Source organism: Tyto alba, unplaced genomic scaffold (assembly GCF_018691265.1).
Source record: "Tyto alba isolate M040663 unplaced genomic scaffold, T.alba_DEE_v4.0 Super-Scaffold_1, whole genome shotgun sequence".
Lineage (NCBI taxonomy): Eukaryota > Metazoa > Chordata > Aves > Strigiformes > Tytonidae > Tyto > Tyto alba.
In genome coordinates, this window is record NW_024881261.1 from 36168403 (window position 1) to 36195157 (window position 26755).

The 26755-nt window shown below is 37.8% G+C and overlaps 1 protein-coding gene across 1 annotated transcript in view; it reads right to left on the bottom strand.

The window, feature by feature from the left end:
* CTNNA3 (catenin alpha 3) overlaps positions 1–26755 on the bottom strand; it is a 519632-nt gene that overhangs the window by 473862 nt on the left and 19015 nt on the right. Inside the window, exons 4-5 of the mRNA XM_032994547.2 lie at positions 20905–21071; positions 11801–11920 (exon numbers count right to left, since the gene is read on the bottom strand). Of these exons, the coding sequence (XP_032850438.1) occupies positions 11801–11920; positions 20905–21071 (287 nt within the window). The remainder of the gene's footprint in view (positions 1–11800; positions 11921–20904; positions 21072–26755) is intronic.

A 26755-nucleotide genomic window follows, 5' to 3' on the forward strand; every position in this document is an offset into this window, starting at 1 on the left:
ATTCCGGAAGGAAATAAAATTACAACTACAGATACTCCAGAAAAAAAACAGTCAAAACACACACACTCTGACCATCTTGGTACTCTGCAGAGAAAAATATCTGGGAAATAAGTCTACCCACGCCACCAAAGTACAACAATTTTTACAAGTTTCTCCATTATCTCAAAGTGAATTATACAGTCATAGTAATACTGTTGTGTCTTCTTAACGTTTGTTCTGAACACAATTCACGTGAATTGTGTGCTGGTAGTGAAAAAAGCCAGGCCTCAGAGTAAGAGGCAAGCAATTTAGTTTTAAAACATTTAATTTACTGAAATTGTTCTTGTCCAATTAGAATAGATTCTGACCTTAGCTATATTGGTGTAAGTTTATAACACTATTAACTTCCTGAAACTACCTCATATTTAAACCAGTATAAATAATGTCAGCTCAGAATATAGAAACTAAGTATTGAAGTCAATAAAATAAAATGGAAGGCAGACAACCTAATATGGTTAATTCTCAAAACAATCTTTATAGACCATCTGGGTTATATAGATCTATCGATACTGATTGTAACAGAGACACTGGACAAAATAAAGTATTAATTGGAAGCAGTCAGGTCAGTATAAAAGAAGTCCTCTGCAAAGGGGATCACTTCCTCAATACAGAAGTTTACTAAAAAAGTGATACTCTATTCAGTGGAGCTTCCATTAATCAGAAACTGTCATATAAACCTCAAGTATGCCCAGCTCGGATATGTTTCTCAAACCACCGCTCCCTTGCCATTTCCAATTATTCTCAAAAACTTTCTATACCTCAAAGACATTCAGCTAACATGGGAACTATCTTACTAGGCACCATAAACTCATCGAGGGTTTTTTTCCTTAAAATTTGTGACTCATTCTCTGTTATGGAGAGAAATCACAAATAAAACTCTGATCATGTACAGATGACAACATTTGCATTGATTACGGTTCAAATGTGGATCATGAAGTGGACAAGCCAAGCCTCACAGAAACGCAGCTTCTGTGTCTGATTCCGTGTGCATGCTGGACATGCATAAGGGGCTCAGAGGAGCCCAGCAAATCAGCCTGGGGGCAAACCACTGACAAGTCGTTTGATGCACTGTATGCCCCAAGAAGCAAGCCGCCTCTCACTGCAACAAGATCAGCACCATTTTCTATCTGTAAGTGAGCAGTACTTCAATCACCCCTGTGCTCTGAACCAAGCTGGAGCCTGCGGCCACCGCACTGCATTATCTCATCTTTCTCCAGGAAAGGTGGTGTCTCTTCAGCTACAGAAACTGTCCAGGAACCCTGTGTGTTATCCCACAACGCAGACGCACTCTGACCGCCCAGCAGCTTCCAGGTGAACTCGGGCTGCCATGACTGTTATCAGAAGAAAGCAAACCCAAACGGCTTTCAGAAAAGATAGTGGAGTGGTTTGCAGTTTTTTGTGGTCTTGTAAAACATTAGAGCATGCTGAAACAATTTAAATGTGTTGATTTCCAAAGTCCACAGCAAAAGGTAGCTGTTTGATATCAGCCATTTGAAGGTATGAAAGTATGCTTTTTAGAATTTTAAAGTCAAAGAATGTCACTTCTCTCGATGGTTGGCTGAATTCTATCAAAGTGATTACCTCAGTGCTGTTAGAATTTTACAGCTAACATGCCAGTGTACTAAGAACCTTGTCTTTACTTGGTTTCAATCCAATTTTTAAAAAATCAGCCTTTTAAAGTAATTAACATATTTTGGATCACTAGACATAATGTTAATGCCGCAACATAATGATTTCTCCTGTATTTGTTCATCAGGAGTACTGGTGACCACTTGTAATTCTAAAACTATCCCACAGTTCTCAAGATTTTTCCCAGTTTGCAGTGGACCAGAAAATGAAGCACTTCGAAAAACCTTTGTCAGTAGAAGAGACACATTACCCAGAATTACAAATATAACTCACTAGACCGTGTTAGTTTGAGCCTCACAAATCAAATAGAACAGGAACTTTAAGCTGAATTTGGAGCAAACACTATTTTTGGATAGAAGTCAGTCAGTCTGTGGGTCTCACACTCTTAAAAAAAATATACCCAAATGTTACTTTTTAATAAAAAAATCCAACCAACTCCAGCAGTTATCCATACCATAAATGTCACAGATAATGACTGCCATTTCAGAGAGTCTAGGCTGTGTAGCACAGAATTATTCCTTTGTGCATTTTAATACACAGATTCATTATATGATTTAGCACAGAATAAAGGTGAAATAATCTACTTTACAGCACTGTATCTGTCCCACCCACAGTTATTTCTCCAAATCAGATGCTCTTTATTTCTGTCTTTCTTGCAAGTGTGAGGAACTCAAATCAGGACAGAAAAGTTATCGTTGAAATAAGGGCAAGTAGTCACTTTGTCAAACCAGTCTCTAATCCTAGATTCTCAACATAAGCACCTAAATCTAGTTAATGTCACTGCATCTTCAGCAGCTCAGAGAATACTTTTTTCTTTAAAAATCCTAATCATTAGGATAGAGAGCCTGATCTTACAGTCCCTGCTCAAGAAACTCCAATATCGCTCTGAAGTTAGCAATAGGTTGGCCTTAGGAAAGGCTGAAGGAATAAAGCTCACAGGCTTAACCAAATTAATTCTAAATCACTTTGCTTCTCTTTTGAGCACTGAATGTTTCTGCTTTGAATCTCTGCATCATCCTAAATTTGCACTGTATTTTCTTGATATAAACCAAAGAGAAGTAAGCCGAAATACTGGCTTGTATGGGAGTGGCTCTCCAGTAGTCTCTCCTCTGATGATTTTTCCATCATTAAAATTCTACTCTGCTACACAAGATCCTGCTTTATGTATCACGTTGCCTAATTCACAAAATGACATTGCAGGCAATTACAACAGCCACACCCTGAACCATTGGTGGGTACAAATTAAGCCATGGTAAAAAGGTTCAGCACAAAGGTAAAAAGGTTCTGTTTGTAGAGCAGATTGTATCTGAAAGAAATGATCATTTGCTTTCTTACATCTTTGATTAGGGCTGAACAATTAAGACATACACTGCTATAGATTATACCCGAAGACCAATCAAAAGCTACAATTGCTTCAAAAGATACTATACTATCTGCAAAATTACATTTTTCACTATTTGTACTTAACTGCCTAGTGAAGTGTTGCTGGAGAGCAGGAGCAGAGCAAAATTAAAGGTGTTCACTTTAACCCATCACCTGGAACCTTGCTTGGTTCATCACTGAAAATCTGCCTCCCTCTTCCACCCTACTTCCTTCCTTCCACCTTACTCCTTACTCCCTCAGTTGGGAGTAGAGCAGTAGATCTGAGCACTCAAAAAAAAATATCGGTTCTAGGCTACTGAAAGAATAAGGTTCTAACCTGAGCCACTAGATAGCACTGAAATAAAATACCCACATATCAAAACTCATATAGGACAGATATACGGTACCATACCAAATGTTCAGGTACAAAAATCAGTGGAATTTGCAACTCCTCCATGGCACACACTCAAAATACTTTATCATTTGTTTAAGTCACGGCCTTTTAGCTTTACCTACTTAGTTGTTACTGTAATTTAATTCCTATCTGAAGATCTCATTTCCTTCCCATGGTTATACTTCAGTTTGTACTGTTTGCTTATTTTTAAATTACCTGGGCACTCCATGGTTAAACTTAAAGCATCCTCCATCCTTGGCTCCCAAGACATTTTAGATACCTCTATCAGAGACAAACTAGACTGGAATCTCTTAACCAAACTGAGGACACTTTGGGTGTAGGTAAACAGTAACTCAGTTTCATAGAAACATCAACAGACTGAGCTTTGGAAAAATCAGTGGGGAGGGGGTGGTGGTGCCGGAAAGACCCTTTTTAACCCTTTGCTCAAGTCCCAAGCTCCCTACAACTCCCCTTCTGTTTTCTTGAGAATGTGAAGAGCAAGTTGAAATAAACCCTGCACGTCTATCTCAACCTCTTTACAGCACCACTGGTTTTATTCCTGAAAAATATATAACTGTTTCAGAACTTTCCCCTCCCCCCCCCTCAGTTTTTTTTTATTTCCTTTCTACTATCAAAGTTTTAAGGGCTTTTTTCCGTAGGCATCTCAGATAGTGATTTGACTCTTCATATCTTGGAGTTTGAAGGCTTTACATACTAACTACTTACCTCTTCTTCAAACTATCTGAAAGGGGGAAAGAAATTATTTCTCATAATTCACATTCTGGATGCTAGATAAACCAGAATTCTGTCCATTTCCCCCAAATTCCAAAATACTTACACTAGCTCACACAAGAATATTTCAAAGACATGCAAGGCAATTACTCTTTTGCCTTCATGACTGGGTTTTCAGCAGGATCTAAGTGAGGACTACTCTCCTTTTACATTTGGATGACAAAAATATACCTCCCTGTTTCTTTAACTATCTCACATTTGTGGGAAAAAAAAAAAAAAACAACTGAGTGCCAACGGTTCCTCTGAGTTTTGATACACCTTTATTGGTCCAAAAGAGGAATCCAACCCACTCTCCAGTTTGTCAGTGTTCATACTTTCAGCAGAAATTTCAATAACTAAAATTAGAGTACCCCTTTATAGTGACACTTTTAACTACTTAATAAAAATCAGCTTCTTGTTATTCCCTCATTCCGTTGACTAAAATCGGGCTGGATTCTGAAGCCATCAGCATCAGGCAGCTTTGGCATTAACCACAGAACAAGGATCAGGCACTTAGATGCAAATGTGACCAACTATGCAACTACCTGCTTTCCCTACTAAGGTTCCTTGTCTATTTTACCTAATTTTGATGCTCAGATTTCTACAAGTAGAAACTGTGTCTATGAGAAGACCAGCAAAACCTTCCTCCTGCTCCTTTGGCAGCTGCTCAGTGAGCACATCAGATCTCCATATCACAAGCCACGTACAAAACCAAACAAACAATACACCAAACACACAGAAGCTGCTAAACAGTTGGGTTTTTTCAAATAAATTCTCTATCTCGTGTTTGGTTTTTTTCCTTCCTTCAAAAGGAAAAGGCATGACTTTCTTAGCCGCCTGGCTTCCACGCACAGATAGAAGAATACATGAATGCATAAATCAAGTATTTTAATTACACAGCAACATGATAGATCGTTGTTCTTATGGCAAGGGGAGATAATAAGCTGTAATACTGAAAATACAACCTATATTCACATTTTATACTTTATACTATGGACTAAATAGTCAAAAAGGAAAGGAAAGAAGGCATCTTTAGAAAAGACAATGGGAATTAAATGCCTACATGTTCTTAAAATTACTCTAAAGGGAAGTGCTAGGCTTGTTTGAAAATTCCTCAACAAGAACTCAACACATCCAACCCTGCAGAAAAATAGACAGTGGCAGAGTGGTAAATACCAAAGTAAACAAAATTTACCATTTATTAATCCAGGATGGCAATTCAAAAGTCATAATTCTGTCTTTACCCTCAAATACACAACCAAGTGTACTGTCATTCTTAAGTCCAGGGGAAAAAAAAAAAAATATTAATTCTCATCCAAATTCATTGAATAGCACAAGTCTTAAAAATTTCCTTAATAATCCCTGCCCCTTGATTTTCATCTCAGTTACTGCACATCTTTTAGAAAGGTGTGGATTGTGGATATAAAGGCTACAAGCAGTGATCAATGTACTGAACCTCTTAACTAAGCCATCTCAGTAGTTAATTGTCAAGAACATGCATTTTCTTTCTTGTTTCAACTTCTCTGACTTTCATCCATTGGATCTTGTCGTTCTTCTGTGTACTAGAATAAAGATTTAGGTAAGTACCTCTATCTGTGGTATTTCCAAGCCAAAACTTTTTCCAGATAAGCTCCAATGAAGTTTTCCATCATAATGCTTGTTCTCCTGACAACAAGTAATTCACCTCTACTCTGAACTCCCTCCAATTTTCAGCATAGTTTTTAAAGTGCTTGTCACACAATAATCTTGCCAGTTCATAGGTGATAATCTCTATTGAAAACCTGGCTCCAGTTTCTGGAGTAGAGCACTTTGGTGAACAAATCCGATGTTCAACACGGTGACTTCTTATAAAGCAAAGGGAACAATCAAAGGTAGAGAATAAAAGTGCACTTACTCCATTTTAACCAAGAGAAATGCAATTTGACTGTAGAAACAAGTTTTCATTCCAAAATTAAGACTTTTAAAATTTAAATTTGACAATTTGACTTGTATGATCACGAAGACAACTGCAGTACTGACAACAATGGATTCCTCTGAAGTAAAACAGGTTAAAGGCTCTGCTATACCCCCTGGAAGCATTATTTCCCGTAAGCAAAGTAAATTACTGTGTGTCCCATAAACATCTTTGATACAGCCCTTAACTCCTTCAGTTTCTAAAGCAACTTCTTAAAACATTTCTAAATACCACAATCATCAGGAAGCAATCCTAAAAAGATTTAAAAATGTAATAACCATAACAGTTTCACATAGATTCAGTCCTTTAACACACAATTACCTTGAAGGCATACAATCAAAATCAAACAAGTGAACCTTAAATTAGCATACCTTTACAATAGGATACTGCTTTTGTGTGTACTCACATACTAAAGTCCTATTGTCATCTGTTAGATTACCACATGGCTGGAGACTTCTAGGCAAAATGTAAATGTCTGAATTGTAGTCAGCACTGCTACAGGCATCCTAAAGGCACAGTTAACACTAAGAACTGCAGTAGCAGTGATAATTTTTCAGTTTGACAGGTGCTAAATATCACTGAATTTGATTATAATTCCATTTTCATTGTAGCTACTGCCCAGCACTCCTGAAGTGACCTTATGGTTAGATCATTATAATTACTGGCCTTAAACCAGCACTGTTCCAGCTGAACAATACATGGACAACTTCCCTTCAATAGGAACAATGTCCCATATAAGAAAAAAGGAAGCATGCACCTACTTCAAAACTGTTGGGATCTAGCACTGAGTCCCCTCTTATCCCAAAGTGCTTTACCATTTTGTCCTATCTCATTTCCCTTGTAAATATTCCTATTTCAGATGCATTAATATTTAGGTTGATACAAAAAAATGCTTCATGTAAAGCTTATTTCACTCTTACTGGAAATGTTGCAACAAATCAGAGCACAAGAGAAGATTCTTACTACTTATTGTGTCACAGAGCTATTAGTCTGACAGCTCTTTTTAATTAAAACAAGCATTAAATTTCCTTGATACTATCATCTCTGAAATGGAACTAAAAACTATCTCCTGGACAAGAAAGAAAAACTACTTTTCTTGGAGACAGGTATCTCCTAGAAGGCTTCAAAATGGCAGACTCACCATAAACTGATATCCTTAACCCAAATGAAATTCTCTAGTGGATGTAACCCAGCCCTAGAAGCATGCAGAAAGGTTAGGTCACTGCAAGTTAGAGGGATGAAGGGACATTCATTGGGTTCGGGGGGAGAGAATGCTAAGTGAGCAACCAACCAATTAACAAAATAATGAGATCACTGAAAAACAGCTAATTTTAAGTCAGTTTAGCACACTGAGGCATCTCTATGCAGTGTTACACAAATGTTAGAATGGGAAGAAAGGCACAGGAACATGAAACCCATGCCAGAGCTGTGGGTGAATCTGGAGTAGCCAGGACTTGGCTTGGCTGACCAAGCAGCCATGACCTGGGTGTGAGCAGATCCTGTGCATGTCTTCACCTGCATCATTTATCAATATTTGCAAGGGGTCAGCCTACATTCCACTGTTCGGTATAAATATTTTCTTTGTATTTTATCTTCATCTGGCCCGAGTTCAACATACTTTCAACTAACCTGGCTAATAAGCCATATCTCTTGGAAAAGTATGGCAAGCCTGTAGAGATGGAGATGTGTGTCCCACTAGCCAACATTAAGAAGGAAAGGTCTGACACAAAGCAATGTATTTGGGAGCAGAATTGAATAGGGTAGGAGTCCATCACAGGCAGCAACAGTAACTACACCTGGCATATGAATGTGATTCAATACTTCATATTGTGTTTGGGACACAGAAGAATAGAGAAGAGCATCATTCAGGCTTCTTGACCACAACACTAGTTGTCATCCACACAGTTCAGTTTTGCAACATTAAAGTCTTCAACTCCAAGAACTTCCCCTCTTTCTCCTCTGTAATCACCAAAGAATTTAGCCACCCTGACCAGCTCCATGCCAACTAATACATATACTGAGCCTATTTGCAAAGTTAGAATCTGAAAGCTCTGAGAAGTTTGACCAACCTATGCTACCAACTGTGGGATTTTTGTATAAAGGAAGCCATAACTGAATTCTTGACTTCACTGCCCATTTTCAAGAGACATTTCTGTTGGCAATCTGCTAGCTGTCTGAAAACTTAAGACTTTCAACCCCATTCTCAAAATTGCCAGTTAAAAATGACTTAATATAAACCATCATCCCAAACATGGTTGCCTCTTGTATACTAGTACCACTCACAGAAGTTTGGTCTATATTTATAAATCAGAGGCAACGTGGGTCACTTTAAATATCTTTTTTAAAAGCACAGGTTTAATTTCCCATCTGTCCTGTAAACTTCACCACCGAAGAATTACATTGCTATATTGCGCTTTATGTCTCATGTCTAAAAAATAACGACAGAAGCAGACAACTGTATTTCATTCAAAAGCAATATTCATTATTTTGACTACATAAAACACTTACTTTACCATGAATGGATTCATATTCATATTCACAATTGTTTGGCTCCAAACAGGTGGTAGTGACTCAACATTTTGCCATTGGGACTATGAATATGCGCTTAGTCTAATAAGAGAGTAGTGTCCTGGGTTGAGTGAGTGGTGGAGTTTTTTGGTGGCAGGGGAGGGGGCTATAGGGGCAGCCCCCTGTGAGAAGCTTCTCGAAGCTCCCCCAGCTCCAAGTCAGCTCCACCTCTGTTTGGAAACTGAGCCCATCAGCTGCCCCTCTGCGATAACGTATTTAAGAAGGGACGTGGTGACGGGCAGTGGGACTGGTGAGGAGGAGTTGCTGCAGCTGCATGAACACCAAGGTCAGTGGAGGAACGGAGGAAGAAAGGAGGGGGGAGGTGTGCCGGAGCAGAGACCCCCCTGTATCCTGTGGGGAGACGGCAGGGCGGCCCCCCCCGACACCCATGAAGATCTACGGTGGAGCAGACATTGATTTATGGCCTGTGGCTTCCACCTGGTTGATCAAGGTGCTGTGCCCAAAGGCTTGTGGGAAAAGGCAGCCCCGCTGCTGTAATTCAGCGCTGGGAGGATTGCAGCATGCGGGGGAGTCCCACGCCGGAGCAGCTCGGGAAGGGCTGCAGCCGTGGGAGGGAATCCAGTCAGAGGAAGTTAGTGACCCATGACGGAGCAGTGTGGGGAACGCTGCGGCCCATGGGAGGAATTCAAGTTGGAGAAAGTTCGTGGAGGACTGTCTCCTGTGAGAGGGGGACCACGATGGAGCAGCGGGAACAGATTCCAGAAGCTCCCCCATCCGAAGATAAAGGAAGTGGCAGCGCTGACTGCACCCCCCATTCCCTGCCCCTGCGCTGCTGGGGGGAGGAGGTGGAGATATTGGGAGCAGAGCTGAGCCCAGGAAGAAGGGAGGGGTGGGGAGAAGGTGTTCTCAAGATGTGGCAATGCTTCTCACTGTTCTAGTCTGTGAAGTGTTGTTAGTGTCTGTAATAAATGTATGTTCTTTTTTATTTCCCCTAATGAGTCTGCCTTTTGCTTGTGCCCATTAAGGGGGATTTTTTCCCCATCCCAGTCCTATCTCGAACCCCAATCCTGGCTCTCTGTCCCTTCTTACTGCCAGAAGAGAAGGGAGAGAGTGGCTACGTGGTGATTGGCTGCCAACAAGGCTCAAACCATGAAAATAAGTCATTATCAATTAAATTCACACACTCCAAAAGCTCATATACGAATGCCACAAATTCAGAACAGCTTCAGTCCCAGTCCATGTCTGTGATTTTTGCAGAGTAATCAAACCAAATCTTAACCTTTTCACAGAGACATCACTTTGTTTTCAAAGCAGGGCACAATTCAAAGCATCTTCTATAATAAATAGATATGGCAGCTTTTCAAATCCCTCCCTGCAGATTCTCCAGCAAATTCTACTGAGATGAAAATCTCAGTATCAAAACCAGGTAAATACTACTCAAGAAAACCATAACAATACTGATCAGGTATACAATGCAAATTAACTAAGACACAGAGAACATCTCTAGTCTCTCTCATTTGTTTTTGGTTTCAGGGTTGTCTGGGTTTTTTTTTAATAATTTCGGTCTTTACCTAGTTTATTTTCTTAATAGCATTCTATAAAATTTTAGAAAGATTCAATCACAAAACAGAAGATAGAATAGCCTATCTTCGCTTCTGTGATTGAAAGCAGGATGTGATTTTATACCTAATACACCTTTAGTACCTCCAAATGCAAAAGCTACTGCCAACACAGTTACATATAGAGCAGAAACAGCATGGGGAGATAAATGCATGCCTGACATCAAATAAGGATCTTGAGATTTTCCAAATGGCTTGAAAGTGCAAAGTATTGAGATGGGAAGAGTAATGAAGATCTGAAAACAGGAGAAAAGATGCCCTGCTCAGGCTGAAATGAAGTATGTTATCAAAGCATATTCAGTCTGCTAGAGAACCAGACATATATTACTTCAAATAACAAGGAATTTTGCAAAGTCGAGAGTGAGAATTCAGACTAGGGAAAGCTATCTCAATGAAAATGTGATGATAGCCTGAGAAGTAATTATAGAATTTTCACTTCCCTGGCTCAGAAATGCTCTCCAAGCCCTTGCAGACGTGACATCTATTATGTTTGACATCATTATGAGATCAGATGACATAAACTCACATTAGATGCCAGTTAAAACATTGTCTTTTGGTTGCTGGCAGCCCCATGTCAAAGGGCACAAAGAACTATGCTATAGTGCTACCAGAATAACAGCTCCCACCACACTGAAACTCACCCAAGCCAATTGCTCCCTGACCTCCCTATCTCAACAATCAAATATTCATGTGTTCAGACACCATCTGTCTCTGAGCCCTTTCCTAATTTTTAACTATCTAATCAATTACCTGATATAAACAACTCTAAGTCACCTGCCCCCAAGCAAATGAAGTGTTTGACAACACTGACACCAAGCGACAGAAATCAGAAAAATACAAACCAAAACAAGCCCCATTTGGAAATGTTAAGAGTATTTCATCAGTATGCTCTGAAAGAGGCAAAGTCTTATTTTACCAAGAACACAAAAAACGTGAAGACCTATTATGAGAGCCAACATTTTCATATAAGCCATGCATAAGTGACAGAAAGTATGTCCAACATTGAATACATGTTAACAATTAGATTTAACCTTGATCTTGCAAGCACGAGTTAAAGACTGAGTACACTTCAAAGTTTTATGCAATCTAGCCTTGTAAATTCATTTCTAAAGAAGAAAATCTAAGTGGTTTGTACGCACAGTCAATATGCGATTCCATTAACTTATGTGGATTTAGTTCATTTTTCAAGTCAAAAAATCCAAACATTACTTTAATTAAAAATAAAAAAATTTTTATGTCTTAATGCAAAGCTTAATAGTCTGCTATACCTCACTTACATGCTTTACCTACCTTTCTCTCTGCTGATAAATCAAAAACTATGTGGTCCAACACTGTATGTGTTAAATAGAATTGCCACTCCTCCTACTGGTTTATCTGATGACATTACACAAAGCATAAAACCCAACTGATAGAACAGTAACTCTATCAAATGCATCAGTTTTACCACCCATCATGTTTATGCCCAGTATTTTATGTCTTCCTACCAAGTTTCCACGTTCTTACCTGCTGACGTTTGTATGCCAAATAATCAAGATTTTCCAGATCTTTTTGAAACTTCTGGTAGGTTTTCTGTAGATCAGATTTACTGGATACATTTCTTAAAGATTCGAATGTTCTTTGAAACTGTGATGGTAAAAAAAGTAACAAATACCATAATTCACACAGTTGCTGTATTTTTCACTGTATTAGGATTTTATTCTACTAAATACTAATGTTATGGAGCTGTATCACCTCTTGAGTATATCACCTTCTAGGTATTCCTACAGTTTTGTTTTGAAATCAATCTCAGAATTCAAAGCATACTACATATGCACTGTTTAATTATATTAAATCCTCTAACTCCATAGGTCAGGCTTGCATAAGACAAAACACTAGCAACCAACACAACTCTAAAGGTTAATTCTTTTTCTATGCCATGTTACAGGATGGAGTACATTTATATAGATTTAACTTTCTCAACTAATAAAAGCATATGCAACTTTTTACTCCTCATTCTATCAAGCATAACAGTAGATCTTAAATATATAGCAGGGTACTCCTTATCAAGTTAATTTACTTGAGTCATTTGCAAGACCAGATGCTCACCTTGGGCAATGTGCTTACATTCTGTATGAAAGCTGTGACAACATTAATTATACTTTGTTACAGATCTTACTTTTAAATTTGAAACTTCTTTCACGCATACACTATTATTAAAAAAAGTACTGATATTTTTCAGAGGGATGAACAATAACAGCCCAGCTGTAGGGAACTGGAACAGAAAGGCTGAGGTTTGTGCAAAAGGAGAATGGGAGCTACAGCTTCCTTGCTACCTTCAGGAAATCGGGAACCTTCTCCTCTTGACTTGCTGTTTCCCCACCTGTAAATATTCTTCACCTCACAAGCATGTGACAGCTGTAAAGCTCTAAGTAGTTTAAAAATATTTTGTTTTCACAGTGATTACCACCAGAAGCCAGTCTATAAACATTTATTTACACTGATATAATCAGGAAGAACTACATATCTTCTAAATGCATTCACAATATTGACTCAGCTTACTACAGTTACAGGCCCCATAGATCAAGTACCTACTGTAAGCTTGCATGTGGTACCGATGTCCAGGGAATGAGGCAAAAGACCAAAAGAAATGGACTGCTTTGCAGTTCATTCTGGAAAACCGAACACTTCAGTAGTAACTTCAGTGCATATTTCTCTATACCTTTGATAAAACTACAGTGCAAATTACTGCATTGCTTCCAATTCAGAGATGCGGGAGGAGACATCATTAAATATGGAGTACACAGTCTTATTCCTAGTAGTAACTTTACAATCTCCGTATAAACTGAGAGAGGTATAGGAGGCAGCAGATACTGATTCTTTAGTGTGAATGATGCTACATGGCAAACCACATACCTTTAATGTCATTTGCCTGGGAGTCTAGCTAAGTGTGACATAATCGAATTGCCTGCTGCACATCCTTTACTTGGCCTCCTTCTACATACTTGGTTCAGACTTAGGGCCAATATTGCAAAAAGCCAGTCTTATTTAAAAGTAGAAATGGCTCTTCTCTGGTTTGTCTAGAGCTGCAGAAGTTAAATACTACCAGTCTTTCAGAATACCAATATTAGCATCTTCCGCAAAGTAGCACTGAACCATTTTTTCCATTTGTGAAATATTTCTGGGTTTTTTTTTTATATGGATTAATACGAGTTGAATTAAGGACAAGAAGCAAGTTTTATTTCCATTCTGACATAAGGAAGCTGTTCATTAAAATACCTTCCTGTTTTAATAACATACTGCTTCTTTAAAAGACTAATTTATACCAAATGTACTATTTTAAAATCACTGGAAAATATTGTTGAAAACAACAAAAAAAAAGGCAAACAAACAAACAAAAAACCCCAAACATTCAAACCCTCTCTTAAATTCCAATTACTGAACACACATACAAGAAAATAGTTGCTCTTCCAATATTTTGCTGTAATGGAATGGGCAATGTTCCTCATTGGAGAGGTTTATGGAGAATAGGTCACACCGCTTTTTCCATTCAAAAATATCAGATGATTTTGCTCTCATTTTAAGAAGGTCTGAAGAAATGCATTTTGATGGTAAAGCAGATACTGTTTGTTTTGCATGCATTTCCTCATTTCTGCCTCCCAAAGCAAGAGTGAGTTATAAAGTAAATTTCTTTAGATCAGAATGATCTGTGCATGCTTGAGGTACAAATAATTGCTGATCAGACAAGCCGCTCTACATTACACTGACTTCATTACTATACTACCAATAAATAACCTGCCAAGAGAAACTGATTTTCCAAGGTTATTTTACCAACCTAAAATTTGCCTTCCAAGATTAGCACTCAATAGAATGCAATTTCAGAGCATCACTTCCATATTATTCTCTTATGAGCACTGCACTTCAGCGTTAAGTAAGTGTTGCTGTAGAAGCAACACACAGTAATAACTACTCAGAAGGAAACAATTTAACAATGCTTTTTTCTTTCCGATAGGTTCAAAGAGAGTCTACTCCAACAAAGTCACAGTCACTGACTTGAGGCATGCAGGCATTTACATAGTCCAAATAGTAATTTAAAATAATTGTTGGCTTTTCTAATATCTCACCTTCCAACTTTCCCAAAATAATTTTCAAATTTCATCACCAGACACAGTACATATTTCTCCATCTCAGTTGTACTTCTGGCAACTTCACACATTCCGTGTCAACCTGTGCTACAAGCCACCTTTGTATCATATATCCCCCCCTTTATGCTTACAACTTGCTTCATTTGGAATTTATAACACAACTTCACAATTATTTATTTTTACAAAAATATGTGTTTTAAACCAAAGCAGAAAAATTCCATCTTACTTAAAGAAAGCCTTATTTGGTCAAAATAAGCCCTACTTCTTACACTCCCCCTCCCCTTATACCTGGGTTGTGCAAATGGTTTGTATAAAATTTAGGACCACATGAGTCCAGGCAAATTTGCTTTCATCTCTATTTTCTTCTGGTTTGTGTAATCCACAGGTTGCTGCTTATATTCTCTCATCATCTCAGGGATACAAACAGATACCATAGTTGTCTAAGGCAGCTGTTCCCAGCTTTAGGAATCTTTTCCTTAACTCCTTGTCTTAATTCATTATTTAAAAAGTTTATATCCTCCCTTCCCAGGTCTGTCTACTCATCCCTACATGCAGTTTTCAAGAGATGTCAAAACTCGCTCCCTCCCAGGCAGGAGTTTTAAGAGGGCAACCTATTCCCTCCTATTGCTTTCTCCTTTTTCTTTTTTTTTTTTTTTTTTTTTTTTTTTTCCCTTTTGCTAGAATGCAGTAGATGGGCATGATTTTCCTTTGCTGTTGTGACCCGTGACCCTATTAAAAAGGCAGTGGCAGAGCAGAAGGAAGACTGCATATTTCTCTGTCCTGCCACTACTAAGGGTGATGGATTGTTCCTGCTGTATTCTAAACCATGCAGATACTATGGAAGAAATAGGAATTATTCAATTTCTCACATCTACCAAGCATGCTTTGCTCATGGAGACCTCTCTAGGACACTCGGTAGGACAGGAAACAGTGAAACACAGCAGACAGGGTGACTGCAGCAGAAGCAAAACGAGGAAATTCCTGAGGGACCTGACCCATGTCTAAGTCTTAGATGCGACAGCAAAGAAAAGTTTTCAGTGCATATAAAGATGACATCGAAGAGTCTATTGAAGACAAGAATCTGCTGAGACGTACTGAACTAGAAATAAAACTGAAGGGAAGGCTCTCTACTACAAAAAAGCAAGGATTGGGTTTGTTTTAAAACCACATTTAAATGGAAAGGTTTGAACCCAGCACTTGTGGTTTTCTCTTGGAAATACAGCCACTATATTCCATGTTGTTTTATTATTCTCTGATAAAACAGGTTCAGGAGCCTTCAGACTTGCTCTGTTCAAAGAAATTCTGGAACAGTAGTACATGAAGCTGGCCAGTTAGGGTCCCTTCAAAGCCATGTTTCCAACTGGCAAGAAAAGCATAATGTTCTTTTTTTCAGTGATTCCCATGCTAAGACCAAAACCAGATATTATATAAACAGAAGTGCAGGCACTGGGGATTCTGTTCCTTAGCAACAGTTTGTTAGAAGAGAGTGATTAAGAATATGGGTATTTCAAGAGAAGCCCTAGGGGTTATAAAGCCACAAGCCATTAGGGAGTTACAAGGCAGCAGTCAATAGGCCACTATACCAAGAACAGAAGTGGATCCAGGTTCCTGTTGCACACAAAAGAATGTTCACTTTGAAAAGCCCAACTTTTAAAAGTAATTCTTTAGGAACTGCTTTTCTTCCATCATTTATTACACGTTACAGATTGTCATGGAATTTGCAGAGTGCAATGATAAACACTATAGCCCTGATTACAAACAGCTGCATCCCTTGTACCATATACTGACCTCAGATTGGTAGCAAGAATCCCTTTCTGCTGGTTGATGAGAAAATACATGTGAGCATGAACCAAAGGATAAGCCAAGTCCTCTCCCAAAGACTCCAGTAATCTTCTAACATTCCTTATTTTCAGAGATTTCTCTTATCATCAGAGTGACCCATGCCCACCAAAGGAAAGGTGGGAAGAAGGTAGAACTTAATCTGGCTACTGCCATAAAAGACAGTAAAAAATGTTTCTATAGTGGTAGAGTCATCATCCCTAGAGGTATTTGAGAGATGTGTAAATGTGTCGCTTAGGGACATGGTTTAGCGGTAAACTTGGCAGTGTTAGGTTAACAGTTGGACTTGATCTTAAAGGTCTTTTCCAACCTAAGTGGATTCTATGATTCTGACCGTTTTCAGTTTCACAACCAGGCCTTACACCCCCAGAGTAGCTCACATTCTGGTTTGCCTTTTTTTTTTTTTTTTTTAATGTTTTATTGCATGATAGCACAATACCAAAACAGTCAGGAAATAATGTAGGTAGCAAGCCAAATTCTAGATTAAGCAGTTATGCAAGTCAAACCACATACCTAAACCTGAAGTGTAGTTAAGCCTGAGATGACTTACCCCTCTTGGGTATTAATATTGTTTTTCTCCTGCTCAAAACATTTTTAATGCTGATGAATACTCTGCAGGGAATGGAGGAACAGGCCCACAGGGCCCAAGTTCACAAGTTGCTTCTTGTCTGTAGCCATTCTCATTTTTTTTTTCCTGGCAAAAGTTTTAAATAACTCTAAGCAAGCATTTTATAAAGATCATGCTGTCTGAGGCATTCATGAAAAATATGAAGACTTAAACAGTAAATCTACAAGCATGACAAGAAGGGAAAAAAGGCAGATAAAACATGTTGGCTCAGCATGATCTGAAATAGATTAGAGAAAGACAGACTGCCAAAGCACTTTAAATGAAATTCTCAGAACTTGTTACCTTCTTGCCGTTCTCTTCTGATCAATGAATTCAAGCAATTCCATTAGTCTGTTAATTCACTTAATTAAACAATATCAAGCATTGCTAGCCATAATGAATGGGGCTGGTAATACAGCTCTGAATCAAAGAGTGCAATACATGAGATAGCCCTTTGTCTGACTACATTTTTCACAACTCATTTTTTTGATTAGAGACTTCAAACTCTAAATAAGTATGGCAACTCAGATACAGACAGCTATTTACTTCAACTCTTCCCTGTTTAAAAAAAAGTTAAGTTGTTTAAAGAAGCATAACCTTTCTTATCAGTGTGATGTACTTTATTTTCTCAACTCTAAAAATGAGCTTGCTGTTTGCACCGCACCATCATACTCTTATAAGGCTGTAAATTCCACAAACAGCTAGAAGTATACTGTGCCAGAATATGATCAGTCACTGAGAATTTGTACTGGCTTCTAACATACATTATTTGATACACGCTTTGCTGGGTGGAAATTCTATAGAATCCATAAAACAAACAAAATTCTCTCTGCTTTATTAGTGAAATTTCATAAAAGCTAATCCCATATTCACAAAGGTATGTTTTTGGACTTCTGGAGTGAAATTCCTCACAGGTTTATCAAAATCTTCCAAAAAGACTTACCTGTTACTTCTAGTTTAAAAGTTTAATTTCGATATTTTTTGGAACAAAATTATTCAGTATTTTCAGCATTATACTCTATGTAATAAAAACTTTATATAAAACAAAAGTCAAAACCAGTCCAAAGTCTAAGTAGAGTGTACAGAAAACAATATTCTTATAGACTACATGAACTGGAAGGAGGTAGCTAAGCTTCATCTTTTTTCCTAGATATACTTAGAATGGCAGATGTGACAGGTAACACTAGATGAGGCCTTGTATGACAGATAGTCACATTGTCATTCTTTCCTTTCTATTTTTATTCACAGATTACAGAGGAAATTAAAGTTTAATGATTCACACTGCATTCTGTCAATAGAAGTATGATTTCAAATGCTTTGAATGTCAGTGTTGGAATTAACCAGCTTTACTGAGTGAACAAGACTAAAAACTTTCAGCACTCTGATAAATGGGTTTGAAAAATATTAGGTACGTAAATAGATAACTGCCCATGAAATACTTCCATATTGAGTAAGATCTGATTAATACTCTACAAAGTTATTTGATGATGCTGGACCAATTTATTTCATTTAATACATACAAACAAACAAAAAAAATCCTTGGTTAGAATTTTCATTTATTTTACTATTACTATTATGTTTTTTTCTTTTTCATTTTTAAAAATAATTTTGGCTCAGTCTCTTACATTTCTGCATTTTATTCTATGGCAATTATAGAGCTCAGAGTTATGGAAATAAAGGGCAATTAAATTTCTCATCTTTAAATGATTAATAACAGCTGTAACATCCACATCTGAAGAAAAGGATAAAATGGTAGAAGTATTAAAATTTTAGAGGAAGTTCAAAGAAAAACTTCTAATGACTTTTAAAGAGTTGATTTTCAAGTCATATGAACATGCAAACATTGAGGATATTAAAGCTGATACAATCAAGTCAAGGTCTACTTTCTACGCTGCAGCAACTATGTGAATACAATGTCTTTTTGCTGGAGCAAGTCCACACTGAAGAAGAACTGAATTCCTAAGGGAGTTTTAAAGTATAACAATTAGAGTTAAGGACTTTGAAAAGAGCAAAGTTAAGACTCATTAAAATATTTAATGATATTTAAAGCTGGCTCAGATAGGCATGACAGAAATTTGTTATAAACTGAAGGATATTCAGTAGCATATGTTGAAATTACTCTATCTTCAAAGTCAATTTCCTAATTAGATGTCAACATAAAAAGACACCATTACAGCTAATACCACTGTTGGCAAGTCCAACAGCCAGGGAAGAGACTTAATAAATATGGAAAATGTACCACTTTCCTTTAAGGTCTAGGGTGAGCCTTTTTACATAGGAATTTTGGAGAGTCTTATGCCATACTTATTTATTGTAGGAGTTAACTGAAGAATTCAGTTCTCACTCATATCAAGAGAACTAAATTAAAGTATGGAAAGAGAAGAAAACTGAAATCGCACTCCTTGCAGTGTTAGAGTTTTTCCTGAATTATACATTGCATTCTTTCATGATTCTCAGCTATTGTTTGTTTTCATTTTCAAATGGAAATTGTGAAGTGAATAATATGGTTGCTTAATACTGAAACTCTAGGAAAGAAGACTACCCAATTTTAGTTCTCTCATGTAAAACATACTGAAAATATTTTAGAAAATATGTGTGCAAAAATGTAGTAGGCTACCAATGAAAAATATCATAATTTAAGAAAATTTTCCATGAACAGTACAAAAGACATAGGTCACTCCTCTTACAGCTGACAAATTTCATACGTATATGACAACATAGAAGCTTCTTCTGTAAGTCAATGTTCATTTAGCCTACAATGCATATCCAACAACTGTCAACACTGGATGTTTCAAACACAGCACTGAAACCCACACAACCTTATTTCATTATCAAATACTGTTCCTACTCCAATAGGGAGCTAAATTTTCATCCCTTGTCCTCAAACTGAACTTGCTTCAAAATGGTCCCCTTTAGGTCAGTGAGTCCTCTTGCGGCATGAGCCATTATTAGAGGTGGCACTGATCATTCACCTCTGCCCTGAAACATTAAGAAATCAACAGAACTTTGACTTTTTAATCAGTCTGTCACACATTACTGAAGATGTTAGGAAAAAAAAGGAAACAAAAATAGAACAATTCCTTGCTCTTTCCAGCAAAGACACACACTAGATTGAATGAAGTAAGCAGCCAGAGAAGAAACTCAGTAAACACATTTTTGTGGTCAGACATGTGATGGTGGCAAGACTAAAATCACACTGTTCAAAAAAAGGGAAGAAGCCTGCTCACATGGGACACTGTGGCTGACATGAAAGGAACTTGACTTTATGTAGACAGGAAAGTATTTGGATGTTGAACAACACAAGTGCAGACATTTTGCCTAATTCAGCAATAGTGGCACAACCACTGGCTCGTTGTAAATGGGAATAGAAGATGAACCCATCCCTTCCAGATAAAGAGAGCCAGGTGGAAAAAAAAGATGATGCAAAACATAGCACTATTATGATACGCGCTTCCAAAACACTTTATTCCCTCGAGTGAAAAAACTGAGGAGCTTTTAAAGCTTTGCCAACATTAGGACTTTCTAGTCTTCTGTCTGCAGTGTACAAATATATAGCTGGAGCTAGGGAGCTGCAGGAGGCCTTTCTTACACATCTTTTCGCTCTCCTTTTAACTCATCTCTCTCACAAACGGACTTGAATACAGAGATAAACCCTTACCTACTCAGTTCTTTCCCTTCATAAATATCCACATAAAATTCCACCTTTAAGATGCTCTACAAATAAATTATTCCCTACTACTGCCACAAACATCAAGGTTTCATGCATAGAAAGCTATACAACAACTCAAGTAAGAAAATAGGAAATCAGAAACAAAAGGATGTTGAAATGTAACTGTGGATAACCATCTGCTTCCTCAAAGACTTTTTTTTTTAATATGTTCTACAAATCTCACCTACAATCTACACTTTCACCAACTTCCAAGGTGTCATGTGCCTGAGATCTGTGATTCACAAGTACAAAAAGAATTTTCAATGCAGAACGAACCATCAGCAGACACTTCTCTGGCTAAAGAGTCTGAATTAAGTCAAACTCTACTCACCAGAGTTAAATGTTCCAGTAAGTACGCCACATCAACCATGTCCGCCAGAATTAGGAGCCTTGTGACAGCTGTAAGCAGAGATCGCGCTGCTTGGACAACAGCCTGCCTCTTAGGCAGATAGCAGGGATCACTGGTAAATGCCTCTGCTGATATCTTTAAGGCTTGACCTGCAAAACGAAGACATAAATTCCCTTAGGCTGTATTGCAACACCCAGGAGAAAGAAAAAAAAAAAAAAAAAGAAGAAGAAAAAAAAGTGAAAACTCCGTTATTTGGCTAGTCACAAGTATTGCCAATAAATCTGGCATCTCTTTGTTGCCCTAATGCCATGAAACGAAGGTCAATTATTACAGACCATGCATGGTCCACGTTTTGAATTATGTTCCCTTTCGGTTCTTCCGACTCATTTAAATCTGAGTAATTCCCTTGGCAATCACATTATTGCTCTTAACTGTACACAGTGAGACCAGCGGCACCATGTTAAACTTTTCACTGCTTTTATATTACTACACACTTTGATGTCCTTGCTATTAAGTAATTCCTGGTCACAGAAGGGAAACAAATCTTGTTCTTCTCATTATAAATATTAGTTAATGGAATGAAAATCTCATACGCTCAAACATCTGATTCAAAACACGTGAAATCTATGCAACAGAGCTAGTAACTGCACCAGTAGATAACAATATACTGCTTTCCAACATGAAGTTTTGCACATGAAACTTAACAATAAGAACAACAGTGACAAACACCCAAGTTTACTTTTGGCAGTCTGTCACCTAGACTTACTCTGAGGAAAATAAATGTCACTGTACTCATTTCTAAAAGCATTTGAAAGTCTATTATCACCTGATGAGCTTTGCTAATTATGGCACAACAGTAAGAACTTGCCCTACACAGAACAGCACTGGAAAAGTCGACACACAAGCACAAACTGCTAAAATAAACATTTGACTGATTAAACTTTCTATATCAGCTTGAAAACCAAAGGCGGATCAAAAGTCATGAACAAATAATAGTTTCAGCTGCGCTAAAATTAAGAAACCTAATTAGTAAATGTAGCTACTAAAAGACTACATATTCATGAAGTCAGCCCTTTGTTGACAACTGCCTTTAAGCATGAGCTAGAGTTTGGAAATAACAGTAAAGAAAAATGTCATTTAAAAATTTTTGTATTGATCCAGAGTTAAATCCTTTGTTTATTATGCAATATTCTTTCTAATTGTATCTAAATTACCTAAGTTTTGGTATAAAAATGGGGTACACTTCTCCAAGAAGGCATTTGTATCACAGAGGTTTTCTACACAGAAAGAGTGTGCAGGAACATGTAATTTTTGTTTCATTTTGTTATACAAATTCTGAACAAAAGTAAGGAGAGAATATTGCCTGCTGAAATAAAATTCACAGCACCCTTTGCACTGTGTAGCTTCACTCAAAGGCAAGAAGTCTGCACACGCCTGACAGCCTCATGCAGGAACACTACTGGCGTGTCTGCTTCAGACTATCTGGCAGTGAAGTCAAAGCTAAAGTCATGCAGAGTTTTGCCACCTGAACCAAGTAATTGTTTTAATAAGCTTTGGAGTCCTCAAATCAAAAACTAGGCCATAAGGTTTGTACAAAATACATACAATCAGTAATTAATGTATATTCATAGAAATACATACAAACATAAGGGATTTCCTGTAATTATACAGATCATGACTTTTATATGTTCCCTCAATCAGAAATGAATGAGAACTATTCAAGTGCACCAGACTGGTTCTATATGTGACTTCATTTCTCAAGAATCAGAGAAAAAACAAGTTTACTACTCTTACTATAAACTGCATCTGAGAAAAATATTGAGCAAAGGCTACAGAAATAAACCTACCAATTACTACAGAGTCCCCATACCAGCACCTGAGATAGTACTCACCTGATTCTCAGAACACTGAATATTTCCAATATGCTGAAACTCATCAATTTTCCAAGAACACCCATCTTCAAAAGTGCTCTCCAGTTTTCTCCTGTATTTGTTAAAGTCTTTGTACAAGTCATGTACCTTAAGTACACGCTTAGGAAACTCCATTAATAAATAAAAATTACACTAATTTGAGATCTCTCTAGCACCTGCTACATCACAAAACACGAAAGTAAAAAAATATCAATTTCTTGTGCTCAGGACAGCAAATTAGAACTTTTCTCTAGTAGTTGGTGAGATAATGCACCATAGCTGAGCACATCACATCAAACAAAAATACAGGAAATAAAAATATAATATTAATCAGAATGACCTATTTTTAAGTTTTTTTTAAATTTCCCCATCTGCAACGGACAAAAACACCTCTCCAGATAAATACTGGTTTCAGTATTAGAAGTTCCAAAGCACTGATTTCAGCCCAGTAATCCTGAGCTGGGGGTGGTAAATTAAGAGAATGAATCCTGCTTACATTCGTACATATCTTTAGATATATTTTTCAAGGTGACTACTACAAACGTTAATAAATCCATAGCAATCTGGGAAGTTTTAGTAGGAACTTAAGACACTAACTCTGGAAATTCATTGTGCTTTAATAAGGACATGGGAAATACAATGCATGCACACTATCATAAAGACAAAATTCTTGCCCTTTCATCTCTCTTATGACTTCAAATAGAATGAAAACTTCCCAAATTTCTGAGAATAAGCCACGTCAATGATTAACAAAAACTGTCTCTGTTTTATTTTCATACTATTTAACTGCCATCTGCTTGTTGTCAGTTACTGGTTTTGAATATATTAAATTTGACATGTTATCTTTCAGGTTGTAAAAGCACAAGTTAACATCACTTCTTTTTATGTATTTGGAATATGTACAGTGTAGTATTCATTAAGACCATTATAACTGACAGATTCTTAAAAATATTTGAAAAAAAAAAAAGAAAAACAAAACATGAAACTGACACATGCAACATCTTGATAAGACAAGAAAACATGAAACAATGGAAATTTTTTCTGCAATTAAGATGTATAACTGTAGAGCTGTCCACCTTGGTCCCTCAAGATTCATTTTAACAAATACTGACTAAAGCATCAGGGAGACAGTGTTTCCCATGACAATAAAATTATCATCACTGCTTGACTGGCCACCTGGTAATTTCGGAACTTTCTGATCAACTTCAATAAAATTTTTACACGGTGGAAGATATTTTGAGCCAGCTAACTACTTTTCCATGAAAATAGGAAATCGGGAGAGAGACAAGGGAGAGTGTAAAGAGACTGATGGCAAGCTGGGCTGGCAGTAAAAGCTCACCTACTACTAAGCTTCAAAGAATCTACAGAAGTGTTGAGAGGAAAATCTGAAAGAAGACAGGCTCTCCTTGTTCCACTATTTATGGACTTTTTTTTTTTTTTTTTAGACACAGAGAACATCTGAATTGTTTATAAGAAAAGGAAGAAAACAGCACGCAGTATTCTACTACCTGTTCTTTAGTAGCATTTACTTACAAGTTAAGCAAACAGACCAGATCTACTACTAATTTTGCAGTGTCTTGTGCCATCTGAGAAAAGGCAAAGCAGCTATTACCTTATTCTAACTCAGCACTTTAAGCCAGATTTGCAAATATGTTTGTAGCCCAAGATAAATGTGGTCTGTTAACCTCACACACTTCCCATGATAAAAGGGTAAGTAGCAAGTCAACTTGATGACCTTTGGGGAACTTAAAACTTCTTGGGCACAGAATCTGCTGCAGTTCAGAAGAACTTTTGTGGGAAACTAGTTAAGCCTGGAGAAACTGAGAAGAGATTTAATAAAGGCAAGGCAATAAGGAAATAGAACTGTTTATTTTGAGAGGAAAATTGGGTGGGTGGGGGTGGTGCAAAGTGGGGTGGAGAAGTGAGACAATCAACCAACCCGACAACGACTCTGTGGAATCCCCAGTCTTGTGTTTCAGCTCTCAGTGATCCAAGGCCTGGGTTGGTGTAGTACAACTGTGTGACCTTAACTGAGAAAAATTTTGGTAACATGCAAAAAAGTACACTAGCTAACATTACACAAGGTAAGTAAAAACACAAACAGAAGTGGAGTTGTAGAGATAGCAGTAATTAGCAGTCAAAGAATCCAAGAGGAAACAATACTGACATGAAAAGTTATAAACCTTAGGCAGAAAGACCCAGGAACTTGCCAGGTAACAACTCTGCAATCCTGAGCCACAGTTCCAAAGGAGCAACAGAGGCCAGCATCTTCCCACGTGACTGACAACTGTCTGGCCAGCATTACTGAGGGGTAATAAATACATTAACACTTTGCTCAGTCTCTTTTTAGTCTTAGCTGTCTACTGTATGTGTTAGCCAATAACCAAGTACTTTGGAGAGAGGTGAAATATAGCTTAGCTGAGGATAGGAGACAGTGTTATTACCAGGAATATTTAATAAAAGTTGGGAACAAAGAAGATAATCATCTGACAGCACAGCAGCTCCTCAGAAACCTCTAATGTAATGTTTCCCTCTACCCATAAACACAAGGCTGTATGTTTGCAGGCCCCGCATGTGATTATTTGGCCAGGCCTCTGCTATTGTGCCTTCCAGAAGAGTACGGCCATGTGGATTTAGGTGTCCTTCAAGCAACTGAGACACTTCAAAACCTCAAATACTCATAGAATCTGAAAATAGTACCATTTCAACACAAAAATCTTCTGGGTATTTGAGCCACAAAGTAAGGGACTAGAGCACTTCTCATATGAGGAAAGGCCAAGAGTGCTGGGACTGTTCAGGCTAGAGAAGAGAAAGCTCAGAGGGATTTTATCAGTATGTATAAATACCTGAAGGGAGGGTGCAAAGAGGATGGAGCCACACTGTTCTCAGTGGTGCCCAGTGACAAGACAAGAGACAATAGGCACAAACTGACACACAGGAGGTTCCATCTAAAGATCAGAAAACATTTTTTCCCTGTGAGAGTGACTTAGCAGTGGCATAGGCTGACTAGGAAGGTTGTAGAATTTCCATCCTTGGAGAGATTCAAAAGCTGACTGGGCATGGACCTGGGCAGACTGCTGCTGGCCATGCCTGAGTGGGTGGACTGGACCAGACAATCTCCAGAGGTCTCTTCCAACCTCAGCCGCTCTGTGGTTGAGTGTGTGAGCAAAGACAAGCCAGAAGGGTCTGAATATGACCAACCCCTTACAAAGGAGTTGTACATAAGCTGGGAATGGCCAGATGAACAAGTATAAAATCAAGACCCTAAAAGAGAGCTATGAGATACAGCCTAGGCAGACAGGAGCAGCAGAAAATGATACAGGCAGCAGAAAATTATAGCTCCAGCAACAACACAACATTCGGACTTCCTTAAAATGCAGTAGATGGCATGACAGTTCGATGCAATTTCATCCGTTTTACTGTAATTACTATCAAGTGGATATTCTTCCATAATTACGTTTGTCACAGACAATGAAACATGAAAGACAGTGCCCTTTTAGTGGCATAAATATGGAAGCAGAAAGATGGAAATATTCACAGTATTTCAATTATTTTAGACATTCAAATGAGAAGCAATTCAAAGAACCAAAGTCTAGATATATCATAGCTACACGATTATTGGAAGGCAGATACTTCCAAGACTCTATTCACCACAGATAGATGACTCTCAAAGTAAATGGTGTTACTACCATTGCCTGGTCAGCTACTGCCAGCATCAAATGACTGCTATTCATGCACATGCTTACAAAAATCTTTGCTCAGGCATAGGGAAAGGTAAAAACACAGTTCCAGCCACAGGGTATTTTTAAAAAAAGTTAGTGAATCCATGTACTTTATATCCAGCACCAAAAATATCCCAAACCTTACATGAAAAATCCATTTAAACAAGTCAATTGTAAGCCTGTTGGCAAATAGCTGACAAA